The sequence below is a fragment of the Pteronotus mesoamericanus genome, unplaced genomic scaffold, assembly GCF_021234165.1.
Source record: "Pteronotus mesoamericanus isolate MK-2021 breed Mesoamerican mustached bat unplaced genomic scaffold, CSHL_Meso_final scaffold_54, whole genome shotgun sequence".
Classification (NCBI taxonomy): Eukaryota; Metazoa; Chordata; class Mammalia; order Chiroptera; family Mormoopidae; genus Pteronotus; species Pteronotus mesoamericanus.
The window spans coordinates 32525523-32541202 of NW_026555321.1; the positions used below are offsets into that span (position 1 = coordinate 32525523).

The 15680-nt window shown below is 37.0% G+C and overlaps 1 protein-coding gene across 15 annotated transcripts in view; it reads right to left on the reverse strand.

The window, feature by feature from the left end:
• SETD5 (SET domain containing 5) overlaps nucleotides 1-15680 on the reverse strand; it is a 74120-nt gene that overhangs the window by 14386 nt on the left and 44054 nt on the right. For all 15 annotated transcript variants that reach the window (XM_054595184.1, XM_054595191.1, XM_054595188.1 and 12 more), the window contains 10 exons: nucleotides 13038-13280; nucleotides 12343-12491; nucleotides 11840-11957; nucleotides 11017-11126; nucleotides 9951-10200; nucleotides 9502-9573; nucleotides 8503-8760; nucleotides 7506-7826; nucleotides 6866-7108; nucleotides 2137-2266 (listed from right to left, as the gene is read on the reverse strand). In XM_054595184.1, coding sequence (XP_054451159.1) covers nucleotides 2137-2266; nucleotides 6866-7108; nucleotides 7506-7826; nucleotides 8503-8760; nucleotides 9502-9573; nucleotides 9951-10200; nucleotides 11017-11126; nucleotides 11840-11957; nucleotides 12343-12491; nucleotides 13038-13280 — 1894 coding nt within the window. The remainder of the gene's footprint in view (nucleotides 1-2136; nucleotides 2267-6865; nucleotides 7109-7505; nucleotides 7827-8502; nucleotides 8761-9501; nucleotides 9574-9950; nucleotides 10201-11016; nucleotides 11127-11839; nucleotides 11958-12342; nucleotides 12492-13037; nucleotides 13281-15680) is intronic.

Here is a 15680-nt window from a genome sequence, read left to right on the forward strand (position 1 = left end):
CTTAAAAGACCACTATACTGCTAGGTCCAATACTGTAACTACTAAAGGTAATTATATGTGATGAAGTTCACTGCAGAAAAGCTAGAAAGTACATATGAACCCACTCTGAAATCAACATACAGGCCATTCATTTAAAATACGTATCATGATATCAGATTCAACAAAACAGACCCGATGTCTGCCCTTGTGAAGTTTATGGGCCAGCGGTCTTTTGCATTTTTCTGTTAATAGTACTATATTTATGAAAAAATGTTTTCCAGTTTCTCTTTTCCCATACACAGCTTTCAAATTTTATGTGGTTAAATCTATCCATCTTTTAGTTTTTTACCTTTATTCAACTACATCCCAAAATTACATGAACATCCACTTATTAAAATATACAACTTGAAATCACATTTAAATTAATGTACTGCTAATATCCTGCTGTATTTTCATCTAGACCTCTTTCTTAACATGGCCTTATTGACTCTTGTCTAAATCAGATTGCTCAAAAACTTAGTACTTTCACTCAGAAACACATGGTAAAAAAATCTTCCGATGATAACAGAAATCTAAATTAAAATTTTAATGGCAGCATGGCATTCATATTGTTAACACTTAACCCATTTAGGGATTTTTCAATATTTTAAAATCATGTTCTTAATTTGTAAGGGTTCTTAAAGTAGTAAGAATGTTGACCCTTTGTCAAAAATGTTATAATCTCCCAGTCTGCTATCTGCCTTTTCATTTATATTAATCTGGATTGAGTAAATCTCCATGGAACATGAAGAAGAAGAGAATAAGATATTTTAAATATATGGTATCATTTATCTTCCACATGTTCCATACTGGGATTTTCTTATCTTGGGGTTTAATACATGTGATAATTTATAAGGTATAATCCAATCTAGAGATAGAAGAATAAACTAAGTCAATAAATTAAAAAAAAAAATTTTTTTAGCAGCCTACTTTCTCCAAAATACATTATACAAAATTTTAACATAAAGCAGACATTAACAGACAAACCTATTAATTTAATTCAAGTTCATATTTACTCAGCAGGTCAAAGAATAGAAACGAGTGGTTTTTATGAAAATCTGAAATATTCTCATGTGAGCTGTAGCCTTACATAACCTTTAGCATCTAATTTATTTTGTTTTGTTTTGTTTGCATAATATCCACAAAATTGATTTAGAGATTAACTTAGGGAAATACAGGCACTTTCAATTAGGTGGATACTGGCAGGAAAAACTGTAGTAAAAGGACTGTCCCAAAATAAGTTGGTATCACACAAACTCATGCACCAGTGATTTCAACTGCAATTCCATGAAACCCCCAACAAGAGTCACTGTGAAAACCAGTGGGCCAGATGATTTTTCATGACCCTGGAGTTTAAAAGAACTTATGGGGATTTTAAACAGGATTCAAGATTGTATCTTCTAAAAGATTTTACACTAACAGTACAAGTTCTTGTGAAAACAAACAATTCGTAATACTTTCTTGTTTACCTCATTCATCCCAACCCTTCAACCAACCCATACCCAATTTAATTACCTACATTTGCAGTTGATTCTTGAACAGTGTTCCGCATCTTTCTTGCTTATCTCCCCTTTTATAAATATGAATAAAAGTTTCCTAAACTTACTACTTTAAATGTATCTAACCTTTTCATAACCATTTCTGTTGTTATCTGCACACTGTCTAGTTCCATCTTTGTCATCTTGGGAAAACTGATCCCTGACTTGAGATCTCTCTCTTCCTCTGTAAAGACAGATGTAAAGTAACTATTTAGCGAACAATACTATTTCATATATAATTTTTTTCCTTACCCAAAGACATGCTTATTGGTTTTAGAGAGAGGAGAATAGAGGGGGAGAGAGAGAGGGAGAGGAACAGCGATGTGAGAGAGAAACATCGGTTGCCTCTCATATGTGCCCCAACTGGGGCCCGAGTCTGCAACCTAGGCGTGTGCTGCGACTGGGAATCAAACCGGAGACCTTTCAGTTTGCCAGATGGTGTTCTAAACAGCTGAGCCACACTAGCCAGGGCTGCTATTTTTATTTTTGTATCAGACTTTCAGTACCCATTACTGAAATTTCTTATGTGGATCTGAAATAATCACTGCTTCATATACTCAGAAGGGTTTGAGATACGTACCTGCATTGTCTTTGCAGATACTAGAAGAGTTACTATTCTCATTACTTTGGTATAGCTGCTGAGTTCTAGTCTCTTGGGGTACAGATGATGTTTGAGTCATCCCTTCTTCCAAGGCTTGCTTTATCCAGCGCTATAATGGGAAAAGAACCAGGGAATTATCAATAATCACTTAAAACTACTAATATATCTATTTTAAATACATTAACCAGGTTATTACATATCTACTGGTGAGAGATGCAATCCAACACACTCATACAGTTCCACAGTCAAATATTTTTCTGTATTGTGTTTCAGCATGTTAGAACATTACCCATCAATTCCTCTACTGGGCAAAATTAAGAAAACCTAGATTACATGTAATGAGATCCCCACTTGAAAAACCAAAGCAATAAAAATGATTATTCAACTTCTCATACTGTCTGGGGGGAAAGGGGGAAATGGAAAGAGACAGGAAGAAATCTTAGCATTTATTTAAGAGAGACTGATCATACAGGATAAAACTGGCATGTAAAATAAGTGCTGAGAAGGAAGATAGAAGATCTTGAGTTGTCTACCCTGTGCTGCAGACATCTGAGGAAGTAACAGAAAAGATTCACAGGAAGACTTTGGATGAGAAGAGCTCTTCACTGCAGGTACCAAAATACTTCTAAAAAGTCTACTCTTAGTTGGAATATTCTGTGAATTTTCTTCTATCAAGTAGTTTGCATGAATAATGCAAATATCCTCAGAATAAATGATCTTCTGCAGAAATCAAAAAGGGGAAAAAGGTCATATTTTTTTGCAGTGAATACCGGTTCACTAAATGATGAGAAATAAATTTAGGTCAAAAGTAGGCCTGGAAAGATTAGGATAGTAAGATTATGCATCCTTTGAAAGAGAGAAGACTTCTTACCTGTAATTGTGTTCTCTTAAGATACAATAGTTGTAGGTTGCTCACAACTCTGTGGCTCTCCTGCCCTGACTTAAGACAGACCAGATTTGGATAAACATCAATTTCTGAGTCAGATCCTTCCCCAAATAGGAAGACCAAAGGTGATTATAATTTTACACTTTCGGAGAACAAGTATTACAGATAAGTAAATCTTCTCTTCACGAAACAGCAATTCTAACAGATTTACTATCTTAGAAACTTAGGAAATAATTATTTCTTAGGAAACATGTGAGAAAAATTTCACCAAGAAAAATTTTACATAATGCAAATGGCACTGTGGACTGCCAAATGAAAGCAAAAATAAAGCTGTGAACATGAGGAGAAAAGCGTGAACAAATCAGTAAAGAGATCTCAATGATCAACTGAATTACATCAACATTGTAGGATATGACCAGGTCTCTGAAAAGCCAAAACAAGACCAAAAATGAACTCTCTCATACACAAAATATTGATGCAAAGATGAACTGTCAGAACCACAGCTCCTTATGACTTAGAAAAGATCTTAGTGGTCACCTTGTCCAAATCACTCGGTGTATAGATGAAAAAAAAAAAAAAATTAGGGTCAGGAAGAAATGAATATAAAAATCCTTCGTTACAGATATCTTTACAAGTTTTTCTTTTCAGAGCAGATTGATAGGACTCATTTGGGGTTACTGTGCTTTCTAGAGAAAAGTAGATGCACTCATAAAGAAATTTACATTCTGGATCTGATGACTACAAAAAGGTAAAATAAAACCAGGATGGGGCATTCTAAAAATTAAGATGCTGCTATGGTGAGATATAAGGTCAAACACAGCAAACATGATCTACCCCATTCCTCCTGGCCCTGTTCTACATCTACATAATATTTTAGGGCCCATAAAAAAGGAACACAAACATCTGTACCTAACAAGTTCAAATCATCCCTATAGATAATAAATTAACATTAGATACTGCCACCCCCAGGTCAAAGGAACGTTTTTCTTCCTTCTGTGAAACTCTGTATAGGAACCTCAGAAATGGGAGAAAAATGTTTTAAAGGATAAAGAGCAAGGAAGTAGTTTGGGTTTTAGAGTTCAAAGATCTCTGCTGAAACCTGGCTGTGCCTTTTACTAGCTGCTTAACTCTGGGCAAGTTACTGAACCTTTCTAAGCCAAAGCTTCTAATTTGTAAATTAAGGATGATTATCTCATTCTCACAGGGTTGTCACGTAGGCTAAGTGAGATAATGCATGCAAAGGCTTGTAGCAGAGTGCTGAACATACATGTTCAGCTGAACTTCAATGCTATGTATAGAGATACAGAGATTAATAGCACTCCAGTGTATACAATGAAATACCAACACAAAGCACTGTTTCACTTTCAGTCAGGATGGTTTTCTAAGAAAGCTTGGAGACCAAATGACCCACATATATTATGCCTACAAGGTAAGTTTAGAGAGGATTTACAGAGAACAAGGAGGGATGCTACCAAAATACTTGTTAGCCACTTATAAGTGCTTCCATTCTAAAGTAAGACGTGAAGGAAGAGCCAACAAGATATACATACCACAACATGCTTTTTAAGAACTATGGTTCAATTTACTTTAGAAACTCCAGGGAGATAATAAAATATTCTGTCAAATAATCTAAGAATCTGAGTGCAAATATACATATGTGACCTTATACTCTTTTTTTTAAACTTATGAGGCCTGTAACTCCTTTAATGAGATATAAAACAGTAGGCCTGTTAAGAATATACACTGTTCTAACTAATTCCATGGATGATGGTTTTTCTTATCTATTTGTTTTAACTTACATTGTTCTCTAAGTGGTCTTCATAAATTTATCACGACTTTGCTTAATCATGGAAATCTTAGGTCCTGCACTAGGTAAATACTTTCTAACCAATCTATGAATAATCAATTCTTCTCCACCCCCATCTAGAATAAAGCTGAGTTCAAGTGCTATATGAAAGACCCAATTTCATTAGTTTTGCCCCATAAAAAAAACTGTATTCTGATTTTTAATATAAACAATTCAGATCTGAACTTAAACAAGACCCAATTTAAATAAGGTAACTGTTATGCTAATTCTACATTCATAGCCTGAACTCCTGAAGAGTGGTATGATACATACAGATGAAAGTGCCTGAGCAGAGCCTGTATAAAACAAGACTGAGGACAGACAGACACAGTTGGAGAATATAACACAAACATGAGTTAAGTAGGATTTCTATCAGTTGCCAGTGGAGATACAAAGATGAACCACAGATACAAGCTCTAAACCATGACCAGGTAAAAAGAGCTCTAAGAAATGGACTTTCTATGAAACTTGAAGCCATATTTCTACATGTTTTTGGTTTTTATAGGACTCTGCTAGTTGGAAAAGCAAGATGGGAATAGAATGATTGTAACTCAGCATCAGAATAATCAAGGCGTCATTTCCAGAGGCTCATCCATACTATTTACAATTCAGACTTCACTATAAATCTGTACTAGATAATTGTCCACACTTCATAAAGGACCAAAATAGGAGATTCTACAATCTGGCTTGATAAGATTCTTCAACAGTTAACATCCTTAAAAGCCTAGCACTTTGTTATTGCATTATCTACAAACCCTTCTTGCAAAGATCTCATGGTCAAATTTCTCTTTAGGAGTTCTTCTACTTGGGAATTTTCCCCAAACCAGTAGGTGACTCAAATACTTAGTAGGTAAGATGTGCGATTAGGAAAAGAATTTTCTTCAGTGTATGCTGCTTATTCAGTGGTAGCGCCCTTCCTTTGTGCACAGATCCCTGTTGCCCTCCTCCCCTCCATATCCCACACCACTCTGGCTCATCTTTCATGCCCCCCGCCCCCCAAGAAATAATTTCTGCTCTTTGGGGAAAGAGAAAAAGCTTTAAGTTTGGAGGAGTCAGGGAAGACCTGCCTGGAGTTGGAGACTTCATCACATCAAATAATCTACATGCAGCATCCTCATGTACGTGATGCCAGTGGAGGAGGGCAATGGCAGACACTGAGGAAGGCAGCCTGAATCCAGATCTGAGGATAAGAGAAAAGGGTGTTCCAGGGAACAGACTACCTCAAAGGAAGACCAAATGAAAGTGTGTCCTATACTTCTAGAAACACAAAAACGACATTATAGTCTGAGGGAGTGATCTATTCCCGAGAGACACCTTTGGAAAATATTCAGGGCTTCTGGGAATTAAGAAAGAACATTCCAAAAACAAACAACCATCAAACACTACTGCCACTAGATCCAAAAACAGTATGTAACTAGAGAAAGGAGAGACAGGAAGAGAAAGAGAGAATGAATTTATAGTAGGTCCCATACTCACTAGGGAATAAACAATCCAACTTGTCATTTGATCAAGGAGCAGGAATTATGCCAATTGTAATAGGACTTTCCCTCTACTCGCATTCAAAGATAATAGTGATTGAATTAATTTAAAACACAATTCGATCATTTTTAACTTATGCAACAGTGCTCTACAATACCTGGGGCCCAATCTCACTCAAATTCACAAATGAACATATTAACCAGTACCACAAGAGCACACACAAAACAACCCTCCCTACCCAGGCATCAAATGCTGTGCGCTCTCAACTCAGTAACCTCAAGGGCTCTCTGAAAAGACAACAGTGAATTCTCACAATCTGAGCACCAAAAACACAGTATACATCCCACCTTAGTCCCACTGACTTTTGATGCATCAATGTTCATGGCTGAACAACTAACTCATAATAAACTCACATGGGCAGAGAGTGGCTATCTGGAGAATGTGTTAGATATGTTATGGTTACAGGCAACCTAAGTTAAAAATAAATATAGACATACCTTTTTACAGGAGCTGAATGTGCCATCAGGCAGAAGGGGCCTTCGACGCCTCTCAGGGATAAAGGGTGAGCCAAAGCGAATGTAGTGTTTGGGGGTGGTGCAAATTAACGGGGAATGGATAAGACCGGGTAACATGTTCAGGGTCGTTGCCAGTACAGTTGGGTCCGTGGTAATACGTAAAGGGCATTCAACAGGGCATTCTTGCTTCTCTGCTTTGTCATTCAACCATTCTGTAACTAGATACTAAGGTAAAAAGAGATCATTAGTTGATGCTGCAGGTGTAGAAGCCAGAGGCAGCAGTGTTAAGATGATAAAGACAAACCTTATCTAAAAACTAGGACACAGGTAGATACAGCAGCTGCAGAGTATGAATTGGGCAGGGACATCTTCCTTCACCCTCTCTGTAACCACAAAGGTGGAATAATCCCAGATAACATGATTTAGCTCTGCCTTAAAATTATGGGAACAAATTAACTGTATCAGAATGGCTTTAGCCCACAGTGTCAAAAGCATTTTATCTAGAACTTTTAATTTAATAATACTTTGAATATTTTTTTTTTCTGGGTATTACAGGTCCTCTCACTTTACTAAGACACAACCCTTGCCAGACTAGACTCATGAAGATGTTTTCGTGACTTACCTTTTTGGTTTTGGGGTATTTAGATGCCGCACGGTTGACATGGGATCCAGCAACTGACACCACAGCTGGATCAGACCCTGTTAATTGCCTGTTTTCTCCTGAACTATCTATACTTCCAGCTTCAGTAGGAGTTACTGAGCTGTTACTTCCTCCCTCTTCCAAGGCAGCTTGTGACAACTCTGCCTGCTGTGCAATGGCCTGCTTCTGACGTTTTAGTCTTTGGGCTGAACTGGTCCGGTACCGAGAAATTCGACTCTTCGGTCGGGGCCTAGAAGGCTTTGCTGGAGGTGGTTTGGGGACTGGTTTTTCTGCAGCAACATCCTATAACAATAACAGAGAAAATGCTTACCAGAAATTTCTTAACAGCAAACATTCTATCTAGTCTTCTATTCATTTTAAGCATTTTGAATGTTTACTGGTGAAAAAAGTGAGCATGTAGAAGTACTAATTTCAAATGTAGCCCTTACAGAAATGTATACATTTAAATTACCTAAACAGGCTGCAGGTAGATGTCTTGGTTGGTTGTTTTTTTTCCTCTAAGCATTTATAAAATAGGTCAAAGGTCAGCTGAAAGTAGTCACCTAATTTTAGGGTTCTTGCAAAGAAGACAATTCTTCTCTTTCTTACCCAGACACTGAAGTTTTAGCTTAAGGCTTAGAATTTATGGCTAGGGTAGGGAAGGGAAACATGAACTTATCCTGAGAATACTATGAAAGTGCAGCTCTATAACTCCTATACAGAAAAGGAGAAACTGAGTAATTTTTATGAACTCATCATCAACAGTTTATCTGGCAAAAACAGTATGAAGTTCCATTCCAGACTAAAGTATCTAGTCATTCCAATTCTGTCTCCCTACATCCCACAGCTGATGAAAATGGCCTTATTTAATGCAATATAAGGTAAAGCCAAAATGCTGATTTTAACCATTCAAAAACACAGGCAACTGACACTGGTAAAAGCAAGGATGTTGAAGCCCTGGGCTCTTTTCTTCTCTTACCCCAGCTTGGGAAGACCTCCGGGTGTTCACCCCAATACTCTGTGGGGTGCTTGGGACGGGCACATTTAAAGCAGAGTTGCTAACTTCAGATTCAGGGGCTTCAGTTTTTGTTTCTTCCCCTACAGGTGTCTCCGAGGTGGTGGTAGTAACCTCTATGTCAGAGTTGCTTTGTTCCAAGGACTGATCCCGCCGCTTCTTTCTTTTCTCTAAGTTTTCGAAAGCATGCATGATGGCTTCAACCTTCCTATCTTCCCGGGTCTAGAAAGAAATAGCATTAGCATAGAAGAAAGCCTCAACCAAGATGAGGGGACAACTTTTCAGAAATAATATGGCAATTCATACACATTTATAAAACCACTAGTACATGTTATCTTTTGGAGGACAAAAGATAAAAACTAAAAAATAAAATATTGTATGTAAGTGTGAGAGTTGTAAAGGAAGGCAAGGTCAAACATGAACTTCTCTAAGAAGGCCAGCTATTTTGAAACTTTTAATATAAAAGAAGTCATCAAACCCAGTATTTCTCTCCATTTTCAGAGTTCAAAAATAACCAACTAGGTTTTCTTGAACTTCTTCACAGAGACAGAAATAAACATGAATGGTTTGAGCAAAAAAGTAGACTTTTTGAACCCATATAACCAATAGGGATTTTTAAATGTCAGAACTCACACAAACTTAGAAAATTCCTCAGTCAGAGCAAGTAGCCCCAACAGAAACGTTCTGTTTCAACCAGACAGTTTTCAGGAAATGAGAATGTTAGTGAGAAGCTTCTACAGACCATGATCATCATCATCATTACCACCACCACCAGACTAATACCACGTGTGTACAAAAATAAAAAACACGATGAAATCTACTTTATAGAAAAAGCCCTATTTGTAACCTACAGATGATGGCATAATGTGTTGTCCAAGATGATACAAACTCAGAACAGAAGGGCTTCACATGCTGTAGGTAGTAGAAATCAGCAGAAACAAAAGGATGTTAGAAGGTACTCACCCTCCTGCTATGAGCTGGGTTCTCCTGGTCATCTGTAACCTCTTCCTTCTCTTCTTCTGGATTGTCTATTTCCTTTAAGACAGAGTCAACATTCAGCTGTACTTACAAGCTCTAGGAAAAAAAACAAACCAGTCTGTCCCCCCCGCCCCCCGGCTATAGCTTAAAACTCTCTAGAAATAATTTCTAGTGCTTGATAGTGTTACTTTTGTGGGGCTACATGGTAAACACAGATGATAAGCCCCATTCTCTGCACTAAAACCTGGAAAGTAGTCGAAGAGATATTAACATTGCTAAGAAAAAAGAGAGAAAAAAATGGGCACACACCCACCTTGATATGAATGGCATTAAGTGTTCTATTGATTCCCTACATCAAACATATGGCAACCTGGGATCTCCTCATTTAGAGATGATCAATACCACAGCAATAGCATCTGGCCAAGGACAATTACCTCATGGTCACTGGATACAGTCACTTTCTCAGAAGCTTGTTCTGGTTGTGGGTTGGCATCCTCTTCTACAGCCTCATTCTGCTGCTCCATCTCTAGCTCTTTCCGTCGTGCTTTTCTCCGTCTGGTCTCTGCTCCGATGATGGGCAGGCTTGGAGGAGGAGGGAGTGGCAGTTCTGCAGCACTGGGGTTCCTCTTCTGTATAGGGCAATTCCGGTTCCCCTTGTGACACGCACAGTCCACTTTATAATTACTGGTTCAAAGAAATAAACACAGGTGCCTGTCTCAGTACCATTAAAAATCACTTATATTATCCATTCATTCTCTTGAAGTATTAGTGTGGTAGTTTCTTCTACCCTGGCTCGTATGGTTCAGTGGATCGAGTGCAAGCCTATAATTTCTCCTGGTATTATCTCTGAATGAGTAAAACAGTCATTAGAGTCTCTGTCTAACTTACTCAAAGAAAAGTTAAATGAGTATTTTCAATATTCTGTGTTTCTATGTAACTCCAACTCTTCAGTGACAAAACAGTCAGTGGAAAGGAAAGCAAGCCCCCACTAAATTCAATTCTTCCAACTGTCTTTATGCTATTTATTGGGCAGTGAATCAGTAAGTCTGAAGTGGCCATACTTACTATTTTCTGTTTACCTTCACCACCTCCTTTTACCTACTATGATTATCACTTTTACTGTACATGTGCCAAACCATCAATTTACCATATAACTTTTGCCTAAGAAGACCAAGTAAGAAAAAGCATTCACTTAATAAAACCCATTGCATACTCATCGGACTTGCCATCTGTTTTTCTGCATTGTCATACATAACTAGATTATATGGTTTGAGTGGATGGGGTGAATCTTTCAACTCTCATTCTATATGACCCCTGGCACAAGTGCTGTGTGCGTTAACAGCAGATGCTATCACAATTTCTAGGAGTGTCATAGATATCCCCAATTTTTGCTATTCTTGCTATAAAGGAGTAAACCAAAATACCTTTGTTAGGAGACTGTTGAGCAGTATTGGACAATGTACCTAAGTCTCTAAAAAACAGAAATTTTGAAAGTCTTACCAGTTACTATATTCATAATCAAATGCTATGGTGACCTCAGCATCCTTGGTAATAGCAGACACAGCATAAATACACAGATGAATCATCCCATCTGCAATCATGTGTCGCACCTGTGTGAACAAGATATACGACTGATGATTTATCATAAAAACCAGGAACTCTCCAAAGAAAGAAAAAAAACTTTTAATCCAAATAATTTCTCCCTACTTAGAGACACAGTAGTTTGTTATTTAACACTACTATTTCATTTGAAACTATTACACAGTAATTGTTCAAAAATCTGTAATACTTCAATAAATAAATCTTGAGATGTTAGAAATCAGGCTAAGATCACTGCTCTATATCCTAAAGCTATTTTCATCAGAGAATTAAAATTTCTTACTTAGCCTGTAAGAAAAGCTCTGTAATTTTCTTGCTTCACTTGTTATGGTTTCACTGAGAAATCAATTCTAAAAATGTCTAGAATCTCTTTTTTAACACTATTAACAATCTAAAAAACTGTAACCATACAACTTAGTTTGGGCCCAAGGACATATTCTACAATATTATACGCCAGCTTCTTTAATATAACCCCTTTGTCTTATCCAGTCTAGCTCTTTCTCTTCAACAAATGTTTTTCCTCACTAAAGAAAATCTATTCTTTGTCTCCATCCTGTTAGAATAAAAGCATCTTTAGTTTTTTTTGTTGTTGTTGTTTCTCTCACAATGAAGATCATAACCATTATCTACAGACCTTAATCTGGGTGAAGTTTTCAGATTGCTTCTTCAGTAGACTTTTTCTTTGGTGATTCCATTCAAAGAGAAGTTGCTACAGAAATCTTACCTCTGCATTTGGTGTACATGATCTTCTGATGAACCGAGCATCATTACCGAAAGTACGTGCATCCACACACATCTCTACACCATTGAATTTTGAGTAGAAGAGCACAAAGGGGTATGGTCTAGGGATATAATTAAAATTCCTGTAATTCTCAACACAAATAAAAAGGCCACCCCATGACTTCAAATATGAAGCATATGCTGACAGAAGAAGCAGCAGTCTTTTGCAATTCCTAAACTTGGAAAATATCACATGCTTGTCTGCTTTTGATTAAAGAATAAGCACAAAACAAGGAATGCTTGGCTTGGAGTTATCACCACTTTATACATTAAACAATTTGCAGATTTATTTGCACTTCTCTAGCAATGCAGATAGAAAATGAGCTTATTTGAGCTGTAATCCCCGCCCCCCGCAAGAAAGTAGTCTATCAACTAGGATGGTTTTATGGCCATACTGCTCAGCCAGGCCCTTTTTAGCCCTCACTGCTCAATAAATGATATTCTTACTTTTTGAAGAAATGCCCATTGACCTCAAATTGCTGCCGTAACATGACTTTCCCTCGATACTCTATTATAAGAGTATCCAAAGCCAAATCTCTTGCGGCCCTCAGGATCTTCCGGTGCTTTTGAACACGAGTGACTCTTCCCAACTGTAGCTGAACAAAACCAGAGTATTAATATTAGACAATAGCAACAGCAGCTCAGTAGACACTAAAAATATTTCCTGAGGAATTTGTATATATTATTTAGGTCATTGATCATATATTTTTGATTTGATAAAAAAGGTCAGTATTTCTAGGAAACAGACACCATGTAGTAAATTTGTCATCCCCCTCCTCACCAAGGCAAGAAAAGATCCAAGAAAAATATACGATTAAGATTTTAGTAGTCTATGTCTAATTTGAGAATGAGGAAGAAACAAGCTTAACTTTCTATGAATTTTAGCAATTCCTACTGAGGCTGTATAAAATTTCCCATCTTAATTTATCTATTTTTAATTAGTAAGGATAGTTTAAAAACATGTATCTGGAGAGTTTCCAGTTACTAATAACCTGCTTTGGTTAAAGATGTTCAGTAGGTAGCTAATTTGTTATTCTAAGGCCTTGTACATTTGAAAGATTTTGTAATTCCAATATATGACCCCTTCTTGAGTTCTTAAAAAATCAACTACTTACTTAAGTCATTAATCCTTTGATCCTTACCTGCATTTGGGAACCAATAACTGTATTGTTACAGGCCAATTCAGTCTTATTGATAGTGTCTAAAATAGCAGGTTTGCCCACAAATTCCTTGCTAGAATGTAGATGTTGTTCAAGGGCGTTCTGTACATCTGCACTGTACTGATTAGTGAAAGCTTCTTCATACTGATCAGTCCACAGTCTTATCCGATTTTCCCATCCCTCAGTTGTATTCTCATCTAAATTCTGTGCTTCAGAAGGAGAATTCTGTAGAGAACAAAGGTCAGGTAGGTTAGCAGAGTCCATGAATAGAAATGGGAAGGGGAGGAAAGAGGCTGAGTCTCAAAGAAAATTTGTTTTTGCTTGGCAGTTGGTGTGGCATAAGAGTAATAGCTTGGGAGTCTGGGGATCTGGCTTATACCATGGTTCCATTGCCAATGAACAGGGAGGCTAGGAAAGCTCAGTTTCCTCATTACTGAAGTGAGGAATTAATCTGGATCATAGTTCCATCCCACCACCGTGATTTTATGACCATTTTTAAGTCACAAAAATCAATTTTGTTATTAGATGATATCAAGTTAACAAGAAAATTTTCACGAAAAGGAACAAGAGACCCCTTGAATATCAAAACTTCTTGAACATGAACATTTGCATTAGTCTGCCAAACTGGTATTATTTTACTTTTCCCCAGGAGAATGTTTTTATACAATTAATACATGTTTATTCTAAATATACATGTGACCCAAAATAAATACATAATCCATCATCTCATTTCCCATAGGAAAAGCTATCATTCTTGAGTGTGTCTAACACTCTTTTTTGACAGTTTAAATAGCCACACTCTGAAAGGTAAGGTGAGGGGCGGGGGTGGGTAGGTAGAGTAGAAAATGCTGAGAGGTACTTTGCTATATGTCTCTAGGAAAACCACCACTCTCTAGTGACAGTGCTGAGAGAAGCTTATTATATTACAGAAACAGCACCCTAAACAGTTAGTTTTATATGTGTTTGAACTATAGAGACAGAGCTTAAGTCTGACACATGTTCTCCATGGTGCTCAAGACTTAAGGTGCCACCAGAAAACAAAACAAATACTGATAAGTGATGATGTCATATTAGTGATGACTAGAAAAAAAAAAAGAGCGTAGTACCAAAGCTACTTACAAGTCACATCCACACTATACTTGCAAAAATAGGCTTTAAAAAAATTAAATATACACTCCATAAATGATACAGAAAACATTTATACCTATTACAACAATTGCTTTCTTTCATTTTTGTGTCTCTGGTTTTAACCGACTGTTGTCTATCATACTTTCTCCATGAAACAGGAAATGAAAAAATTAGTACTATTGTTTTCTACATTTCTCACTAAAGTACAAAAGACTGAACAACAAACAAAGGATCTAAGGCCAACACACTGAGAACAGAGCATCATTTGCTGGACATGTCAGTAACAGCTGAGCAAAAGAAAAGTGCAAAACTTGAGACTTAAGGGTGCTTACTTATAAGACTGAGGATTTTGAGTGCCCAAACATTATCCCCAAGTTTAAGCAACCAGTAGGAATCAGAAAACTTCTGACTTGCTAAACTTAATGTATACTGGAAGACTTTGCCACAGTATTATATGCTATTCATTAATACAACTCTGTCTATTTTGCTGTACCATTCTTCTGGGTTTGAACGCCCCCATCTCAGTGGGATTAGAACAGTGGTTCTCAACCAGAGGTAATTCTGCCCATAAAGAGACATACGATAACATCTGAAGTCATTTTTGAATATCGTACCTGTGTGTTACTGGTACCTAGTGAGTAGATGCCAGGGATGCTGCTAAACTGCATACAATGCAGAAAACAGGTCCCCGCAACAGCCCAAGAATTTGTTGCTTCAAAATGTCAACGGTGTCAAGGTTGTGAAATTCTGAGTAGTCTCCAAGTAGGGAAGCTCCTGACTTTGGGATTAAAAATCCAAATGATAATTTTTTTCTATTCTTATAGCTCTCACCCAGATCTTTGGTGGAGTTCTTACTAATAATGAATTCTAAGTACAAAATTTGTAACTTAAAATTCTGATACGAGAATTTAAACCAAGCAGTATTTTTTTATTGTTGAAATTTTAACACATTTATGGGACTGTCAACATTTCAAAATAGCAAGGAATATTTGGGGTTTATGTGTAGTTTTCTCTGAGTGTCACTAAATATCTTTCAAAACATTGCAACCCCCAGAAGGCACTTTACAATAGTTGATAAGAAAAGGGCTTAACAGTTGGAACCAGGGATATGTCTATTCCATACATATATTTAAGGTCTCCGTAAGCAAAGGAGACAAAAATAAAGGAGCAGTTAAAGCAAAGTTGGCCCCTTGCAGGAGATAATTAAGTTGTGTTCTGAGGCATCTAAGGACTCTGATGCTCTTGGGCTCTAAGTCCCCTTCCCATGTTTTTTACAGATATGTCCAAGTCCATTTACCATTATATGCAAGGCAAAGCCTTCAACTTTCAGGTAAAGTGCCACCTGTGATCTTTGTTAACATCAGTCATAATAGAGCTTAACCTCACTAAAAGATTTTAATGTTTTCCCTATATAACTGTCAACAGGAAAGATCTGGATTTTATATAATTTACACATTTAGGGATATGAATACTTACAAAATTAAAGTATATCTTAAT